The sequence below is a fragment of the Agelaius phoeniceus genome, chromosome 19, assembly GCF_051311805.1.
Source record: "Agelaius phoeniceus isolate bAgePho1 chromosome 19, bAgePho1.hap1, whole genome shotgun sequence".
Lineage (NCBI taxonomy): Eukaryota > Metazoa > Chordata > Aves > Passeriformes > Icteridae > Agelaius > Agelaius phoeniceus.
Genome location: NC_135283.1, coordinates 671,481 through 685,412, shown reverse-complemented (window position 1 = coordinate 685,412; position 13,932 = coordinate 671,481). Strand labels below are relative to the sequence as shown.

The window sequence follows — 13,932 nt, the reverse complement described above, 5'->3', positions numbered from 1 at the left end:
CCCAGCCCCGGTGCTGCTGCTGCTGCTGGGGACCCCCAGGACCCCCAGAGCCCCTCCCTGCCCCTGCTGCCTCCAAGGGGCTGCTGTTCTATCCCAGCATGCAGGGCTGGGGAGGGTTTGGTCTCTGGTGGCAGGAATGTTCAGGGAAAGCAGAGAGCAGTGCCCTCAGAGCTGTCCCCTGCTGCCTTTCAGAGCCAGGGCAGAGATGTTGTCACATCCTTCCCCAAGCTACAAATGACAGTTTCATTATTGCTGTCCTGTCCAGGCTGTTGTTTGTGGCAGGGTTGATCCCCTCAAGGCAGTGAATCCTTTCATCTTGCTCTTGGCTGGGCTGGAACCTTCACCTTCCTCATTTTTCACTTCTATTTCCCAGTTCCTTTGCTTTCCCCTCATTTTACCCTTTCCACACACCAAAATAACACATATGATGTCACAGCTTTTTGGCTGAGATCTTGCTGAATTTTATAAATTACTTAAAGCTTTATTTTTCTGTGCTAACTTTCACACAAGGTTGCTCCAGAGAGGGTGAGTAATCGTTTCCAACACGTTGTTCCCCCTGAGTAAGGGATGAGGATCTGAGGACTGTGAAGTCAGCAAGGAGGAGTTGTGAGGCTTTGGCCATCCCAGATTTACAGCCTGGGTGAGCCCGTGGTGGATGTAAATAGCAGATTTTTCTGCGGAACTTATTGCAGAAACCAAATCAAAATGAATTGTGTGTGACTCATGAAGATCCCCATTAGAAAAGTGCTTGGGAGGAAAACCTTCTCCTTGTGGAGGAGCCTCTTCAGGGCCGGCCTTGCTTTGTGCTGCAGGGGAGACCATGGTCAAGTTAGAGCGTGAAAAGCGAGAAAAATGTTTGATTGCTTGCTGGTGAGCAGGAAAAATAAAAAAAGGAGTTTTTGGTGAAGGAGGGTGCTGGGCTTGGCTCTGGTGGTGCTGGGGACCTGGCAGATTCTCCCCTTGGAGCTGATTTCTCCTGGTTTGTGCTGGGTTTTCCTGTGGAAATCTGTGCCCAGGCTGGGGGGCAGTGCCAGGAGGGGCCCTGTGCTGGACACCCACATCCACCTCCCGTGTCTCAGCAGCTGCAGGCTGCCTTGCTGCCCTCCCCAAGGGTGCAGGGCTGTGCCAGTCCTTGGGCACCTCCCTGACCCAGCTGCCCCGAGCTGGCCCTTCCTTGGGGCAGTCCCAGGAGAAACCAAGTCCCCCTGGTGAGGAGATGGTGCCAGTGGCTCTGGGGGAGGAGGAAATGGAGTCTTCTGCTTTCCCCCCACACCGTGGGTGTCACTTCTGGTGGCACCAGGGACCTGTGCCCAGCACAGTGGGCGAGGGCAGCACAGGGGGTGCCATTTCTGCTTCTGGATTTCTGCCCGGTGCCCACTCGGAGGGGAAATGCCACCCCCTGAGCCAGGAAGGAGCTGCTCCGGGAGGCGGAGGAGGAAGAGGGCGCTTGGGGCACTTCTTAGAAAAGAAATGGCAAAGCCTCATCCTTCCGAGGCCGCCCACGGCGCTGCCGCGCGCGGTGCCCATTCTTGGCACTGAGTGTGCTGTGCCTGCTCTTGGTGCTGCCATGTGCTGTGCCCGCTCTCAGCATTGCTGTGTGCCTCTTGGCACTGAGTGTGCCATGCCTGCTCTTGGTGCTGCCATGTGCTGTGCCCACTCTCAGCATTGCTGTGTGCCTCTTGGCACTGAGTGTGCCATGCCTGCTCTTGGTGCTGCCATGTGCTGTGCCCACTCTCAGCATTGCCGTGTGCCTCTTGGCACTGCCGTGTGCCTCTTGGCATTGCCGTGTGCCATGGCCACTCTCGATGCTGCCATGTGCTGTGCCCACTCTCAGCATTGCCGTGTGCTTCTTGGCACTGCCGTGTGCCTCTTGGCATTGCCATGTGCCTTTTGGTGCTGCTGGTGACCAAAGCCGAGCCCCGGCTCCCTGGGCAGCCCTGCCCAGCCGCTGCTGCTGCTCAGGGGCTTTGCTGGGTTCTCCTCCCCCAGGGAGAATCCCTTGGGCTCCACAGAGGCTTTGCCCTCCCAAGAGGAGGCTTTGCTTTGGGTCCTGGTCATGCTGGGCTTAGTCCAGTCACTCTCTGTGGGGTGCTGGGATAAGCCCAGCTTAGTCCTGCCTTTGCCCCAGCCCCAGATGGGGACAGGGTGTGCCCTGGGCTGCCTGTGCTGCTGGCTGGGGCCGGGAGTGACCATGGGGTGGGGAGTGACCATGGGGCCATGAGTGACCGTGGCTCTGTCCCCACAGCCGGGCCGTGAGTGACCGTGGCTCTGTGAGTGACCATGAGGCCATGAGTGACCATGAGGCCATGAGTGACCGTGGCTCTGTGAGTGACCATGAGGCCATGGCTGACCGTGCCTCTGTCCCCACAGCCGGGCTGTGAGTGACCGTGGCTCTGTGAGTGACCGCAGGGCCATGAGTGACCATGGCTGACCGTGGCTCTGTCCCCACAGCCGGGCTGTGAGTGACCGTGGCTCTGTGAGTGACCACAGGGCCATGAGTGACCATGAGGCCATGAGTGACCATGGCTCTGTCCCCACAGCCGGGCTGTGAGTGACCGTGCCTCTGTGAGTGACCGCAGGGCCATGAGTGACCATGAGTGACCATGGCTCTGTCCCCACAGCTGGGCTGTGAGTGACCGTGCCTCTGTGAGTGACCGCAGGGCCATGAGTGACCATGGCTGACCGTGCCTCTGTCCCCACAGCTGGGCTGTGCCTGAACTGCTGGAGCCTGCAGGAGCTGGTGAGCCGGGACGCTGGTAACTACCTCATCCTGGTGGAGAAGATCCTGGCCAAGACCAAGGAGGTGAGGGGGGCTGGCGGGGGAGCTGAGGGCTCTGGGGCACCGGCAGCTCCATGATGGCCTTGGGCAGAGCTGCCTGGGGACTGGGCTCATCAGATATTGCTGGGCATCAGTGCCGGGGGCTGGGTCAGCAGGGCCAGGGCTCTGGTGGCACCAGTGCTGTGTGTCCCACAAGGAAGAGCCCATCGCCATTGTTGGGGCAGCCCTGCAGGTCCCCAGGGATGGGCTTTGATCCCCCCAAGCCCTGCTTGGCTCTGTGCAGCTCCTCCAGCCTTCCCTGGCCGTGTCCAAAGCATTTGGAACATTTCCTGTTGCTCCTGGTGGAGGCCTCGCTGTGGCTGTGCCCGGTGCCCTGCAGGGCTGGCACCCTGGGGACCAGGGGCAGGGTCTGCCCTGCACTGCACCATGCACATCACCACAGGGATGAGGGAATCTCCAGGGTGTGGTGATGGGATGGCAGGGCTGGAGTCTCCTGGCACCTCCAGGGATATTTTGGGTGGTGCTCGAGGCCAGCAGCTCATCCCTGTGCCCTCGGGCTGTTCCCACAGGTGCAGGAGAGGTGTGACTATGACCTGGTGACGCCCCTGGCCCTGCTCTTCTACTCGGCCGTGCTCTATGTAAGTGCTGAGGCTGCTGCACTCATCCCAGCCCGGGGCAGGCTCCAAATCCAGAGTGGCTTTGGCTGGAACTTCCCAGCCTGCTCTCATCAGCTCCTCCCAAAAAGAAAGGTTCTGTATGAATCCAGAGGGATCGGGATCGAGCAACAATTGCACGAGCAGGGAGACAAAGGGAATGAGCTTCAGGAGTTTGGAAGCTGTTTTTTAAAGGCTGGGCTAATCAGAAAGGGAGATGGACAATAAAGGGGAATTATTTTCTTTACCCTTTATAGCTGGGCAAAACACACGGGCAACGTGAATGAAAAGGAGCAGAGCCTTCCCAGGAAATTCTTTTTTTTATGATTATTATTCCCAGCACAATGCATCATTATCCCAAGGAAGTCATTGCTGCCAGGTCCTGCACAAGCACAGGCTGTGTGGAATTCATCTCTGCGGCTTGGGGGGCTTAAAAAGGAATTTATATTTAGGCTTGGGCACGTGAGCCCCGCTTGGGGAGGTGGGGAAGGAGCTCCTTGGAGCTGTGCCCGGGGGATCCTGTGCCCTTCCTTGGGAGGAGATGGGGTGGCACAGGGCACCTCTGCTTTGCTTCTCCTCCCGGCACTGCCAGCCCAAACCCTGGGGTTCAGGCAGCACTCGGGGTCTCTGTGCCCTCACCCCTGTCCTGTCCCTGTCCCGCAGGCTCCTCACCTCCCCCCCGGCTCTGAGCTGCTGCTGAAAGCCGCCAGCGTCTACCACGGCTTCCTGACCTGGCCCGTGCCCTACTGCGACACCTCCCGGGAGCTGCTGACCTTCATCAGCAACGAGCTCAAGGCGCCAGGTGAGCGCCCTGCCCTGCCCCAGCAGGGCTCTGCCAGCTCCAAACTCCCTCCTGCCAGCTCCAAACCCGGCACCAAACCCAGCCCTGCCACCCAGCACCTCTGGCAGGGAGCAAACCCACGGTGCTGGGAGGGGAGAGCTCCAGGGCCAAGGTCACCACTCACAGCCTGGGCCACTGGGGGTGGCACAGGAACGGGGGCAGCAGCACCAGAGCCCTCCGGAGGTGGGCAAAGCTCAGCCCTGACCAGGGCACAGCCCCACCACAGGTGTCCCCATGTCCCTGTGGCCCTGCAGCTCTGAGATGAGGCTGACACAGCCAGGCCCTGCCTGGTGGCCATGGCCAGCTGTGCTGGGGCTAAAGCAGCCAGTCCAGAGCTCAGGCTGGGATTTTTTCCCATCTTTTTGTTCCTTTGGGAGCACATTTCATCCCATCCCCAGGTTCCCATCTCACAGGAGCTGCTGCCCTGACAATGACCCTGCATTTCCCATCCCCCAGGGCCCCCGAGCACCATCCCAGTTTGAGGGGGTAGGGAACACCCCCAGCCCCAGGCACATCCCCTCCCAGGCCTCCCAAAGCCTGCCCGGGATCAAACCCGGCCTGCAATGTGCTCTGTGTGATAACAGCCCTTCAAAAGCCCCCGAAAGGCAGGGAGAGCAGGCAAGAAGGCTTTGAGAAATAATTGGAAGAGCTGCTCCACTGGGAACCACAGGACATCCACAAGGAGCCCTTAATTAAGAGGAGCACTGGTGCTGCCCGTGCCTGTGCCCAGAGCTGGGTCACAAGGGGTGTCTGGGCAGGAAAGAACAATGCAGGGAGTGCCTCAGCCCTGTGCAAATCCCCATGGAAGAGCAGCCTCGGAGGCTCCAGCCACCCTGATGGCCATGAATGGCCCTGCTGCTGTCCCCCTCCTGTCCCTCACACAAAGGGCAGCCTGGGGGAGCAGCCCCACAGGCTCTGGGGGGAAAGGACCCTCCAGACTGAAAGCCAGCCAGGAAATCGTTAGGGTTAGGGTTAGCCATGTGGCTAATTGCCTCTGATGCACAGCTGGGGGAGCCTGGCATGCTCCTTGCACACACCAAAACCAAGGGCCTGCCCTGCTCCTTCAGAGGAACCAGGCCCACCTTGTGCTGGACCACCCGGGCCCACCATCCTGAGGGGGGAGCAGGGTCCTGAGCCCTGGAAAAGCTGAGCTTTGGCATGGACAGGGTGCTCCCAGGGAGGCAAGGGGGGACTGGGACAGGAGCAGCAGGGACAAGGCTGGGGCAGGGCTGGGGCTGGGGCTGGAGCAGGGCTGGGGTTGGGGTTTTTGTGAGGGTGTTTCCCCTGCTGCTCAGCTGCTCTCTGGGTTTTACCCTCCACATCCTGGGTTCCCTTGCCCCTGCACTGGTCCCTCACACAGAGGCTGTGCCTGGTCCCCATGAGGCCTCTCAGTGCTGCTGTTCCTGCTCCAGGCAGGGCCTCTGCCAGCCCAGCAGTGCCCTGGGGGCAGAGGCAGGGCATCCTGCAGGGCTCCAGTGCCTCACTGCTCTGCTCCCTCCCCAGGGATCACCTTCCAGAGGCTGGTGAGGACGGAGCAGGGGCTGCCTGTGAAGAACTACCAGAGCTCCACGGTGTAAGTGTGGCCAGGGGCACTGCTGGGGCTCCCTGGGGCATCCCCTGGGGCTGGCACTGCTGCAGCATCTCCAGGGGCTGGGCAGGAGGGCTGGGCTGAGCCGTGGGAGGGGTGAGGAGAGCACCTGGGCCATTTCCAGAGGCTGGGACAGGGTCTGTGAGCTCCCCATGCCAGTGACCTTGGGATGTGGGGAAGGCAAAGTCCCCTCCCTAGGGAGCTGCTGGTGTTGCAGAGCAGTGGGACATGCTGAGATCCTGATTTTAGGAGCCACCACCCCCACAGGAGCCAGAGGGAGCCCCTCCCAGCCCTGCAGCTCTGAGCAGGCAGACTCTGCTCCTTCTTCGGGGGCTGAGCCTTTCCCTGCCGTCCTCATCTGCAAGGAGGGAAATGAGGCTGGGAATGGGCCTGGGCTGTCCTTAGAGCTCCTCCTCAGAGCTGCAGCTTCAGGAGGGAGATGTTCCGGGCTCCCTCATGTCCTGTGGGGCTGGGCTGGGCTGGGCCAGGCTGGGCTGGGTTCCGGGGCTGGGCCGGACTGGGCTGGGCTCCGGGGCTGGGTTGGGCCAGGCTGGGCTGGGTTCCGGGGCTGGGCCGGACTGGGCTGGGCTCCGGGGCTGGGCTGGGCTCCAGGGCTGTCTGTGTGCCGTGGCCCGGCCTGAGCCGTGTCCCTGTCCCTAGGACGGTGCTGCTGCTGAACCGCTCGGAGGTGCAGAGCGAGTTCCTGTCCATCGCCCGCAGGCTGAGCTCCAGCGAGCCCGCCCAGCACTCCACGCTGCTGCTGCTGCTCCAGCACCTCTACCAGGCCACCTTCGGCACCCACTGCGACCTGGACGGGCTGGGCCGGCTGCTCAAGGTGGGCAGGGGCAGGGGCAGCTGCTCAGGGTGGGCAGGGGCAGCTGTTCAAGGCGGGCAGGGGCAGTGCCCACCCTGGGCTGCTGCAGGAGCAGCTCTGTGCAGGGCCTGCTGCATTCATTTCCTCCCCAAAGCGCCACTGGTTTGGCAAAGGAAAAGAGTCTGGGTAACACTTTTTGGAGGAAAAATGCACCTTTTCCCCTTCTCAGGTTAGACCTGAGGTCTGAGGTGTTTTGTGAGGTGTGTGCAGAGGGCTCTCTGCCCTTTGATCCTGCCACTCCTTTCCCATCACACAGCGGAGAGAGGGAGGGCCCCAGATTTGAAAATCAGCAGAAATGTTTGTTTGACCAGAGAAACTCTTGGGGGAGAGGAAAAAGAAAAGCCACGAAGGAAACCCCTGGGGTGTTTTCAAAGTTATTTTTATTTACATTGGAAAAGTTTGGGGGGACTTGAGGGCGGCGGGGGCAGTGCAAGGGGGGAGCCCCCCGTTAGTGATGCTGCCCGGTGCAGGGACCCCCTGACCGTGTGCCCCGGCTCTGCTCCGCAGTCCAAGCCCCTGGAGGAGCTCTCGGAGCTCTACGCCAGCGCTGCCGATGCTCAGGAGGCGGCGGCCGCCAGCCCCGACCCCGCGCTGGCCCGGGAGCGGCTCCAGGCCGTGCTGCGCGACATCGCCGGGGCCGCCTCCTTCCCCGGGGCCATCGCAGGTGAGCATCCCCCGGGTCTCTGCGTCCTTCCCGGGGCTTTCTGCCCTGCATCCCCCAGCCCTGCCTCCTTCCCCAGGGCTTTCTGCCCTGCATCCCCCGGGTCTCTGCCTCCTTTCCCGGGGCTTTCTGCCTTGCATCCCCCGGCCCTGCCTCCTTCCCCGGGGCTTTCTGCCGGCTCAGCCCCTGCAGCAGCAATGGGGAGAGGCTTTGCAGAGTCTCAGCCGAGTGCAATGACTGCGATAAAAAAGCACCGCCCCAGGTCCTGTTTAATAACCACACCTGAGCCACAAATGGTGTCATTTAAACAGCAACCGAACGAGTTGTGCAGCCTTTGAACGTTGAGGGGTGAGATGAAAGCGTGAATCAGAAACTGGCTCTAGCTGTGACATCTGGTGGCCATGGAGGTGTGAAGTGTTCCCGTGTCCTGAGCCAAGGACAGCAGCGTGCCCTGGGCTGCCCAAAGCACACGGGGGTGGGTGGGTGGCACCTCCAGGCCAGGGGAGCTGGCAGGGCTGGCCCTGGGGGACCCTCTAAACCAGCTGCTGTCCCTCCTCTCTCTGCAGGTGAGGCCCAGCCCCGCAAGCTGCACCCCTTCCCCATTCCCCCTGCACGCTGCTACACCTACAGCTGGGACCAGGACAACTTCGGTGAGTCAGGGCCCTGGCCCAGCTCTCAGCTGGGCCCCGAGCAGCTTTGGAGAAGTAGAAGGTTCCCCTTGTGCGGAGCTGGTGCTTCCCCATTCCTGGAAGGACCGTGTCTGTTCTTGGGAGGGCTCTGTGCCCTTCCCTGCTGGCCTCAGGGAGCCAGGGTGGGTCAGGGGGGGTTTGATCACCCAAAGGCTTGGCTTTGCTCCAGTTAAACCTGGATCAGACGTGAGGATGTGGTGGAAGCTGGGTGGGAAGGATGCAAAAGCCCAACTGGAATTTGCCTTTTGAGAACCCAGCCAGAACCTCGAGGAGAGAGACACAATTTTCTTTGCATTGCATCCGAGCCTTTACTGGAAATCTAAAACCTTTGGGGAGGAGGTTTCCAGCTCCTTGCTCGACACCAGGGTGGAGGAGAGCTTTGGCCAGGGGCAGCGGCAGCGGTGTCTGGGGCCACCACGTTTGCAGTGGCTCTGCTGGACCCCCTGGCAGACACCTCCTCCCTCCGGTCGCTTTCAGACATCCTCAACGACGTCCTCAGCAAGGAGTGCAGCATTGCCGAGCCCCTGGCCTCGGAGAACGAGGACGAGGAGGAGGAGGAAGAGGAGGAGGATGTGGAGACGGACGGCGGCTCCCCCGGGCAGGACTCGCTGCTGGCCCCGCTCTGTGCCCTCCCCGGGGACTCCGTGTACTCCGTGCTGGCCGAGGAGGGCTCCAAGCCCCCGCGGGTGTCCCTCTTCGCCTCCCCCAAGGAGTCCATCTCGGAGCTGACCGTGGTCTCCAGGAAGTCCCTCAAGTCCTTCGTGTCCAGCCTGAAGGACTGCATGGACAGCGGCTACGCCGAGGACAGCGACGAGAGCTCCGTGGAGGCGGCGGGCCGGCCCGAGCTGCCCAAGCAGCGCCAGTCGCTGACCAACCGGCTCTACAGACTGCTCAAGAGCAAGGGCCAGCAGCTGGTGCAGCGCCGGGACTGCCCGGGGCCGTGCTCGCTCCCGCTGCGCCGCGCCGAGAGCCTGTGCGCGCCCCCGGCGCAGCCGCGCGTCCCCGCGCGCTCCCGCCGCGCGCTCTCGCTGCCGCAGCACGGCCCGGCCCGGCCCGGCCCCGCCCCGCTCGGCCCCCGGCCCCTGGGGCTGCCCCGCCGCCCCTTCCTCAGCTGCGACGAGGAGGAGGCCAAGGCGGGCACGCTGCGCGTGGTGGTGTTCGGCTCGGACCGCATCTCGGGCAAGGTGGCCCGAGCCTACAGCCGCCTCAGGTGAGCCCTTCCCCAGGTGTGCCCCCTTCCCCCAGGTGAGCCGGGGGCCGCGGTGCCCGCCCTGCCCGGCCCCTGGGCTCAGCCCGGCCCCTGGGCTCAGCCCGGCCCCTGGGCTCAGCCCGGCCCCTGGGCTCAGCCCGGCCCCTGGGCTCAGCCCGGCCCCTGGGCTCAGCCCGGCCCCTGGGCTCAGCCCGGCCCCTGGGCTCAGCCCGGCCCCTGGGCTCAGCCCGGCCCCTGGGCTCAGCCCGGCCCCTGGGCTCAGCCCGGCCCCTGGGCTCAGCCCGGCCCCTGGGCTCAGCCCGGCCCCTGCTCCTCGCCAGGCTCCAGGAGAGCTCCTGCCCCTCCCTGACGCGGTACTTCAGGCTGCAGTTCTTCTACGTGCCCGTCAAGAGGAGCTGCGTGGCTCCATCGACCCCGCAGATGCATCCTCATCATCACCCTCATCCTCACCCTCATCACCACCCCTCGGCGGCCCCGGGGGAGCCCCCGCCTCGGGCACAGGTGGGTGAGCCCTCCCCGGGGGTGCTGTGGGAGCCGGGGCAGGCTGGGGACCCTCGGGTGACCCCGGTGCCGGTTCCAGGAGCCCTCCCTGGCCGGGACAGAGAGCAGCACCAACGACATCTCCCACTACCTCGGCCTGCTGGACCCCTGGTACGAGCGCAACGTGCTGGGGCTGATGAGCCTGCCCATGGGCGTCCTGTGCCAGGTGCGTCTGTGCCAGGGGCGGGGCGGGGTGTGCCCCTTCCCCAGGGCGCTGGGGAGCTGTTTGGAGAACCTTCTGCTGTGCCATACGGACATGGGATGGAGCTGGGGCTCCTGCTGATCGGCAGGAGGTTCCCATCCCCAGCAGGGTGGGTGGGCAGGTGTGGCTGCAGGTGCCACCTACCCCATCACCCCTCATACCCATTGTGCCACTTGCCCCATCACCCTATCACCCATTGTGCCACCTGCCCCATCACCCCTGTGACCCATTGTGCCACCCACGTGTCTCCTGCATTCTCACCTGCCCCATCACCCCTCTGACCCACTGTGCCACCTGCCCCATCACCCCTCTGACCCACTGTGCCACCTACCCCATCACCCACTGTGCCACCTACCCCATCACCCACTGTGCCACCTACCCCATCACCCCTTGGACCCTTTGTGCCACTTGCCCCATCACCCTATCACCCATTGTGCCACCTACCCCATCACCCATTGTGCCACCTGCCCCATCACCCCATCACCCATTGTGCCACCTGCCCCATCACCCCTCTGACCCATTGTGCCCCCTACCCCATCACCCGTTGTGCCCCCTACCCCATCACCCATTGTGCCCCCTACCCCATCACCCGTTCTGCCCCCTACCCCATCACCTCCCTGACCCGCTGTGCCCCTGCAGTGTGCCAAGGCCGAGGCTGAGCCCCAGGAGGATGCCCAGGAGCAGCTGCCCATCCTGGCAGACATGATCCTCTACTACTGCCGCTTTGCCTCGCGCCCCGTGCTGCTGCAGCTCTACCAGACCGAGGTGGGCACAGGGAGAGGAGGGTGCTCTGGCTGTGGGGCAGTGGGGACGTGGCATGGCCACCACGTGCTGCTGAGGCACAGCTCGGTCCCCTCTGGTCCCCTGGCATCCCTGGTGCCCTGGCTGATGCTCCTGGCTCGGAACTGAGAGCGGCTCCTGCCCTGACCACGAGCAGTTTTCCACCCCAGCACATTTCCCCATGCACAAGGCAGTGGCTGGCACTGCCGCCAGCTTTTCCAGGTCGCTGGAATCTCTCCAGAGCTCTGCTTCCCAAAGCAAGCCCCTCCCTGAGGCGACTTTTCCTCACCCCGCTGTGTGCCTGGGGCAGGTGTGGTGGGGAAGGCTGAATTTGGGGTGCAGCCCCTGCTTTGGGGCTGTGCCTGGGGACCAAACAGGGCTTGGTGAGCAGAGTCACACGGGATTTCTGCTCCCAAAGCAGTTCCCAGACCCTGCTGTTGGCTCTTTGGGGTTTTTCCCAGTGGAGTTTTAAGTGAAAACGAGGGGTTTGGGTTGTTTTGGGGTCCAGCTAAAGGCAGGCACCACCAGGCTGCTGAAAGGTGCTTTGAGAACATGGAAGGGCTTTCCCAAAGTGACCCATCTCCTAAGGACTGAGAAGGGTGAAGGCTGCCTGGCCAGGCTGGGTCCCCTCACCCCCACGTGTCCCCTCTTGTCCCCCTGGCAGCTCACCTTCATCGGGGGCGAGAAGAGGACCGAGGTCTTCATCCACTCCCTGGAGCTGGGGCACTCAGCAGCCACCAGGGCCATCAAGGCCTCAGGTCTGTAACTGCTCCTGCACCCCCAGCTGCACTGGGGGCTGAAACCAGGGAAGGGAGGGGAAGGGAAGGGAAGGGAAGGGAAAGGAAGGGAAGCCTGGGCTGCAGGAGGTGTCTGAACCAGGCTGAGCAAGGATCCAGACAGCTTTTCACTGGTCTGGGAGGGAAACATCCCAGTTTTGTATTCCCTTCAGGAGTGAAACCATGGCAATGCCTGATTGTTTCTGCTGCTCTGAACTCTAGAATGGATTTACAATAAAACACCTCCAAGCCCGTTTCCTTCCTCTCATCAGCACCTGCCAAATGCAGTCTTTATCTCTCCTTGTTATGCTTGCTCTCTGTGCTCTGTCCAGAAGTGTCACTGATAAAATCCCTCTTTTCATCTCCTTGTTTTCCTGGGCGAAGCCAGATTTGTGTGTGTGTGCTTGGAGCCTTCCGGGTGTCGTTTTTCGTGCTTTTATGTCACAAATTTGTAACGTTAGTGCTGTTAAGGGAGCAGAAGCAGCGGCAGGGACATCTGGCTGCAGTTCCTCGGGCACCCAGCCCGGGATGCGCTGCTGAAGCGCAGCTCACACAGACACCTCATGGCCAGCCCCAGCACTGCACCCGAACGCGTTCCTCGGGGCTTTAACCAGCTGCTTTGGTGGGAGCTCTGCTTGTCCTTCACAGCAGAGCCCATGAAATTCCCCCCTATGCAGTGTGACCCCCCTGCTCCCCCAAAACCAGGCTGGGGCAAAGAGCTCTTAGCCCCAAGCCATGAAACACCCCCAGTGCTGAATCCCATGTTTGCCCTTGGCTTGTCTGGCACTGCTTCACAGCTGCAGAAACTTATCCAGGGGGAAAAGAACAGTTAGGAAGTGTCAGCCCAGCGTTTCAGGCTGAAGTAACGTGGGCAGAAACCTGCCTGAGCAAACAGGAGCAGGGGGAGCACTGTGGCCTTTGCTGCTCTGTGTTTTCCCTGAGCTCTGACCCCTCTGCACCGGCTCAGCCAGAGCCACTTTCAGTTCTGCTGAGTGGTTTTGTGTTGTAATTCCTCCCTGGATTCTTTGCTTTCTGCAGCTTTTAAGCCTCCTTTTCTCAGTTTTGCCCTTTTGGCCCACAGCTGTGCTCAGCAAGCCCTTTTCCCCAACCTGACGCCCTGGGTGTGCTGCTGTGCCAATGCCCTGTGTGATGTTTGCTCCTTGTTCCCTGCAGGTCCAGGCAGCAAAAGGCTGGGAATAGATGGAGACAGGGAAGCAATCCCACTGACACTACAGATTGCATACAGCAAGGTCAGTGCTGGCACTGCTGGGGCACCTCCAGAGCTGGGGACAGCTCTGGGACACTCATGGCAAGGACATGGAGGGGCTGGAGCGTGCCCAGGAAGGGAATGGGGCTGGGGAAGGGGCTGGAGCACCAGGAGGGGCTGAGGGAGCTGGGAAGGGGCTCAGCCTGGAGAAAAGGAGGCTCAGGGGTGACCCTGTGGCTCTGCACAGCTCCTGAGAGGAGGGCACAGCCGGGGAGGGGGTGTCAGGCTCTGCTCCAGACAACAGGGACAGGAGGAGGGGGAACAGCCTCTGGCTGGGCCACAGGGAGTTTAGATTGGATATTAGGGATTATTCCTTCACTGAAAGGACTTTCCAGCCCTGGCACAGCTGTGCAGGGCAGTGGTGGAGTCACCATCCCTGGGGATGTTTAAAAGATGTGGGGTCGGTGCTTAAGGATTTGGTAGGGTTAGATTTAGGGTTGGATGTGACCTGAAAGGCCTTTTCCAAGCTGAATGGTTGTGTGCTTCTCTCTGCTGGGCTCTGGCTGCTCCCTGCAGACAGCTGCCAGTGGCAGGAGTCACTGGAATGACGTGGAGAAGGTCTGCACGTCTGTCAACCTCAGCAAGGCCTGCAGGAGGCACGAGGAGCTCGGTGGGTACGGGGTGGCAGTGCCAGGGGAGGCGGGGGGCACTGGGGGGGCAGGGAACCCTGTGGATCCCCTGGCTGGAAAATGAGGGAGGTGAGAATGCAGGAGACACCTGGGAGTCCCTGATGTTCCCTCAGCTGTGCTGTAGTGCTGGGTGTGTGCCAGTCCTCAGCACCACGTCGGGGACAAAGGACATGTCCTGTGCCACTGTCCCAAAGCCTCCAGCTGGAAGAGCATCCCCTAGGGATGGGGCTGGGATGGCTCAGGCACAGGCTGTCACTGGGCAGCACTTGCTTAGCAAGGAGGAACAGCAGGTGAAACTCTGCAGGTGAAGCAGGACCAGGGCCAGGTGCTGGTCCTGCATCCAGAGCAGCTGCCTCACATGTGCCCTCAGCACACCCTTCCTGAGCCTGCTTCCCTTCCTGCAGCTCAGCCACAGCTCCCAGCCACCCGGCCTGGCCTCAGAG

The 13,932-nt window shown here is 62.1% G+C and overlaps 1 protein-coding gene across 3 annotated transcripts in view; it reads left to right on the top strand.

The window, feature by feature from the left end:
- Window positions 1-13,932, top strand: part of PIK3R5 (phosphoinositide-3-kinase regulatory subunit 5) — a 43,683-nt gene that overhangs the window by 24,956 nt on the left and 4,795 nt on the right. For all 3 annotated transcript variants that reach the window (XM_054645131.2, XM_077188402.1, XM_077188403.1), the window contains exons 3-16: window positions 2,703-2,803; window positions 3,349-3,417; window positions 4,096-4,234; window positions 5,777-5,846; window positions 6,522-6,696; window positions 7,243-7,399; window positions 7,963-8,046; window positions 8,563-9,295; window positions 9,616-9,796; window positions 9,876-10,001; window positions 10,677-10,802; window positions 11,482-11,575; window positions 12,767-12,843; window positions 13,377-13,470. In XM_054645131.2, coding sequence (XP_054501106.2) covers window positions 2,703-2,803; window positions 3,349-3,417; window positions 4,096-4,234; window positions 5,777-5,846; window positions 6,522-6,696; window positions 7,243-7,399; window positions 7,963-8,046; window positions 8,563-9,295; window positions 9,616-9,796; window positions 9,876-10,001; window positions 10,677-10,802; window positions 11,482-11,575; window positions 12,767-12,843; window positions 13,377-13,470 — 2,226 coding nt within the window. The remainder of the gene's footprint in view (window positions 1-2,702; window positions 2,804-3,348; window positions 3,418-4,095; window positions 4,235-5,776; window positions 5,847-6,521; window positions 6,697-7,242; window positions 7,400-7,962; window positions 8,047-8,562; window positions 9,296-9,615; window positions 9,797-9,875; window positions 10,002-10,676; window positions 10,803-11,481; window positions 11,576-12,766; window positions 12,844-13,376; window positions 13,471-13,932) is intronic.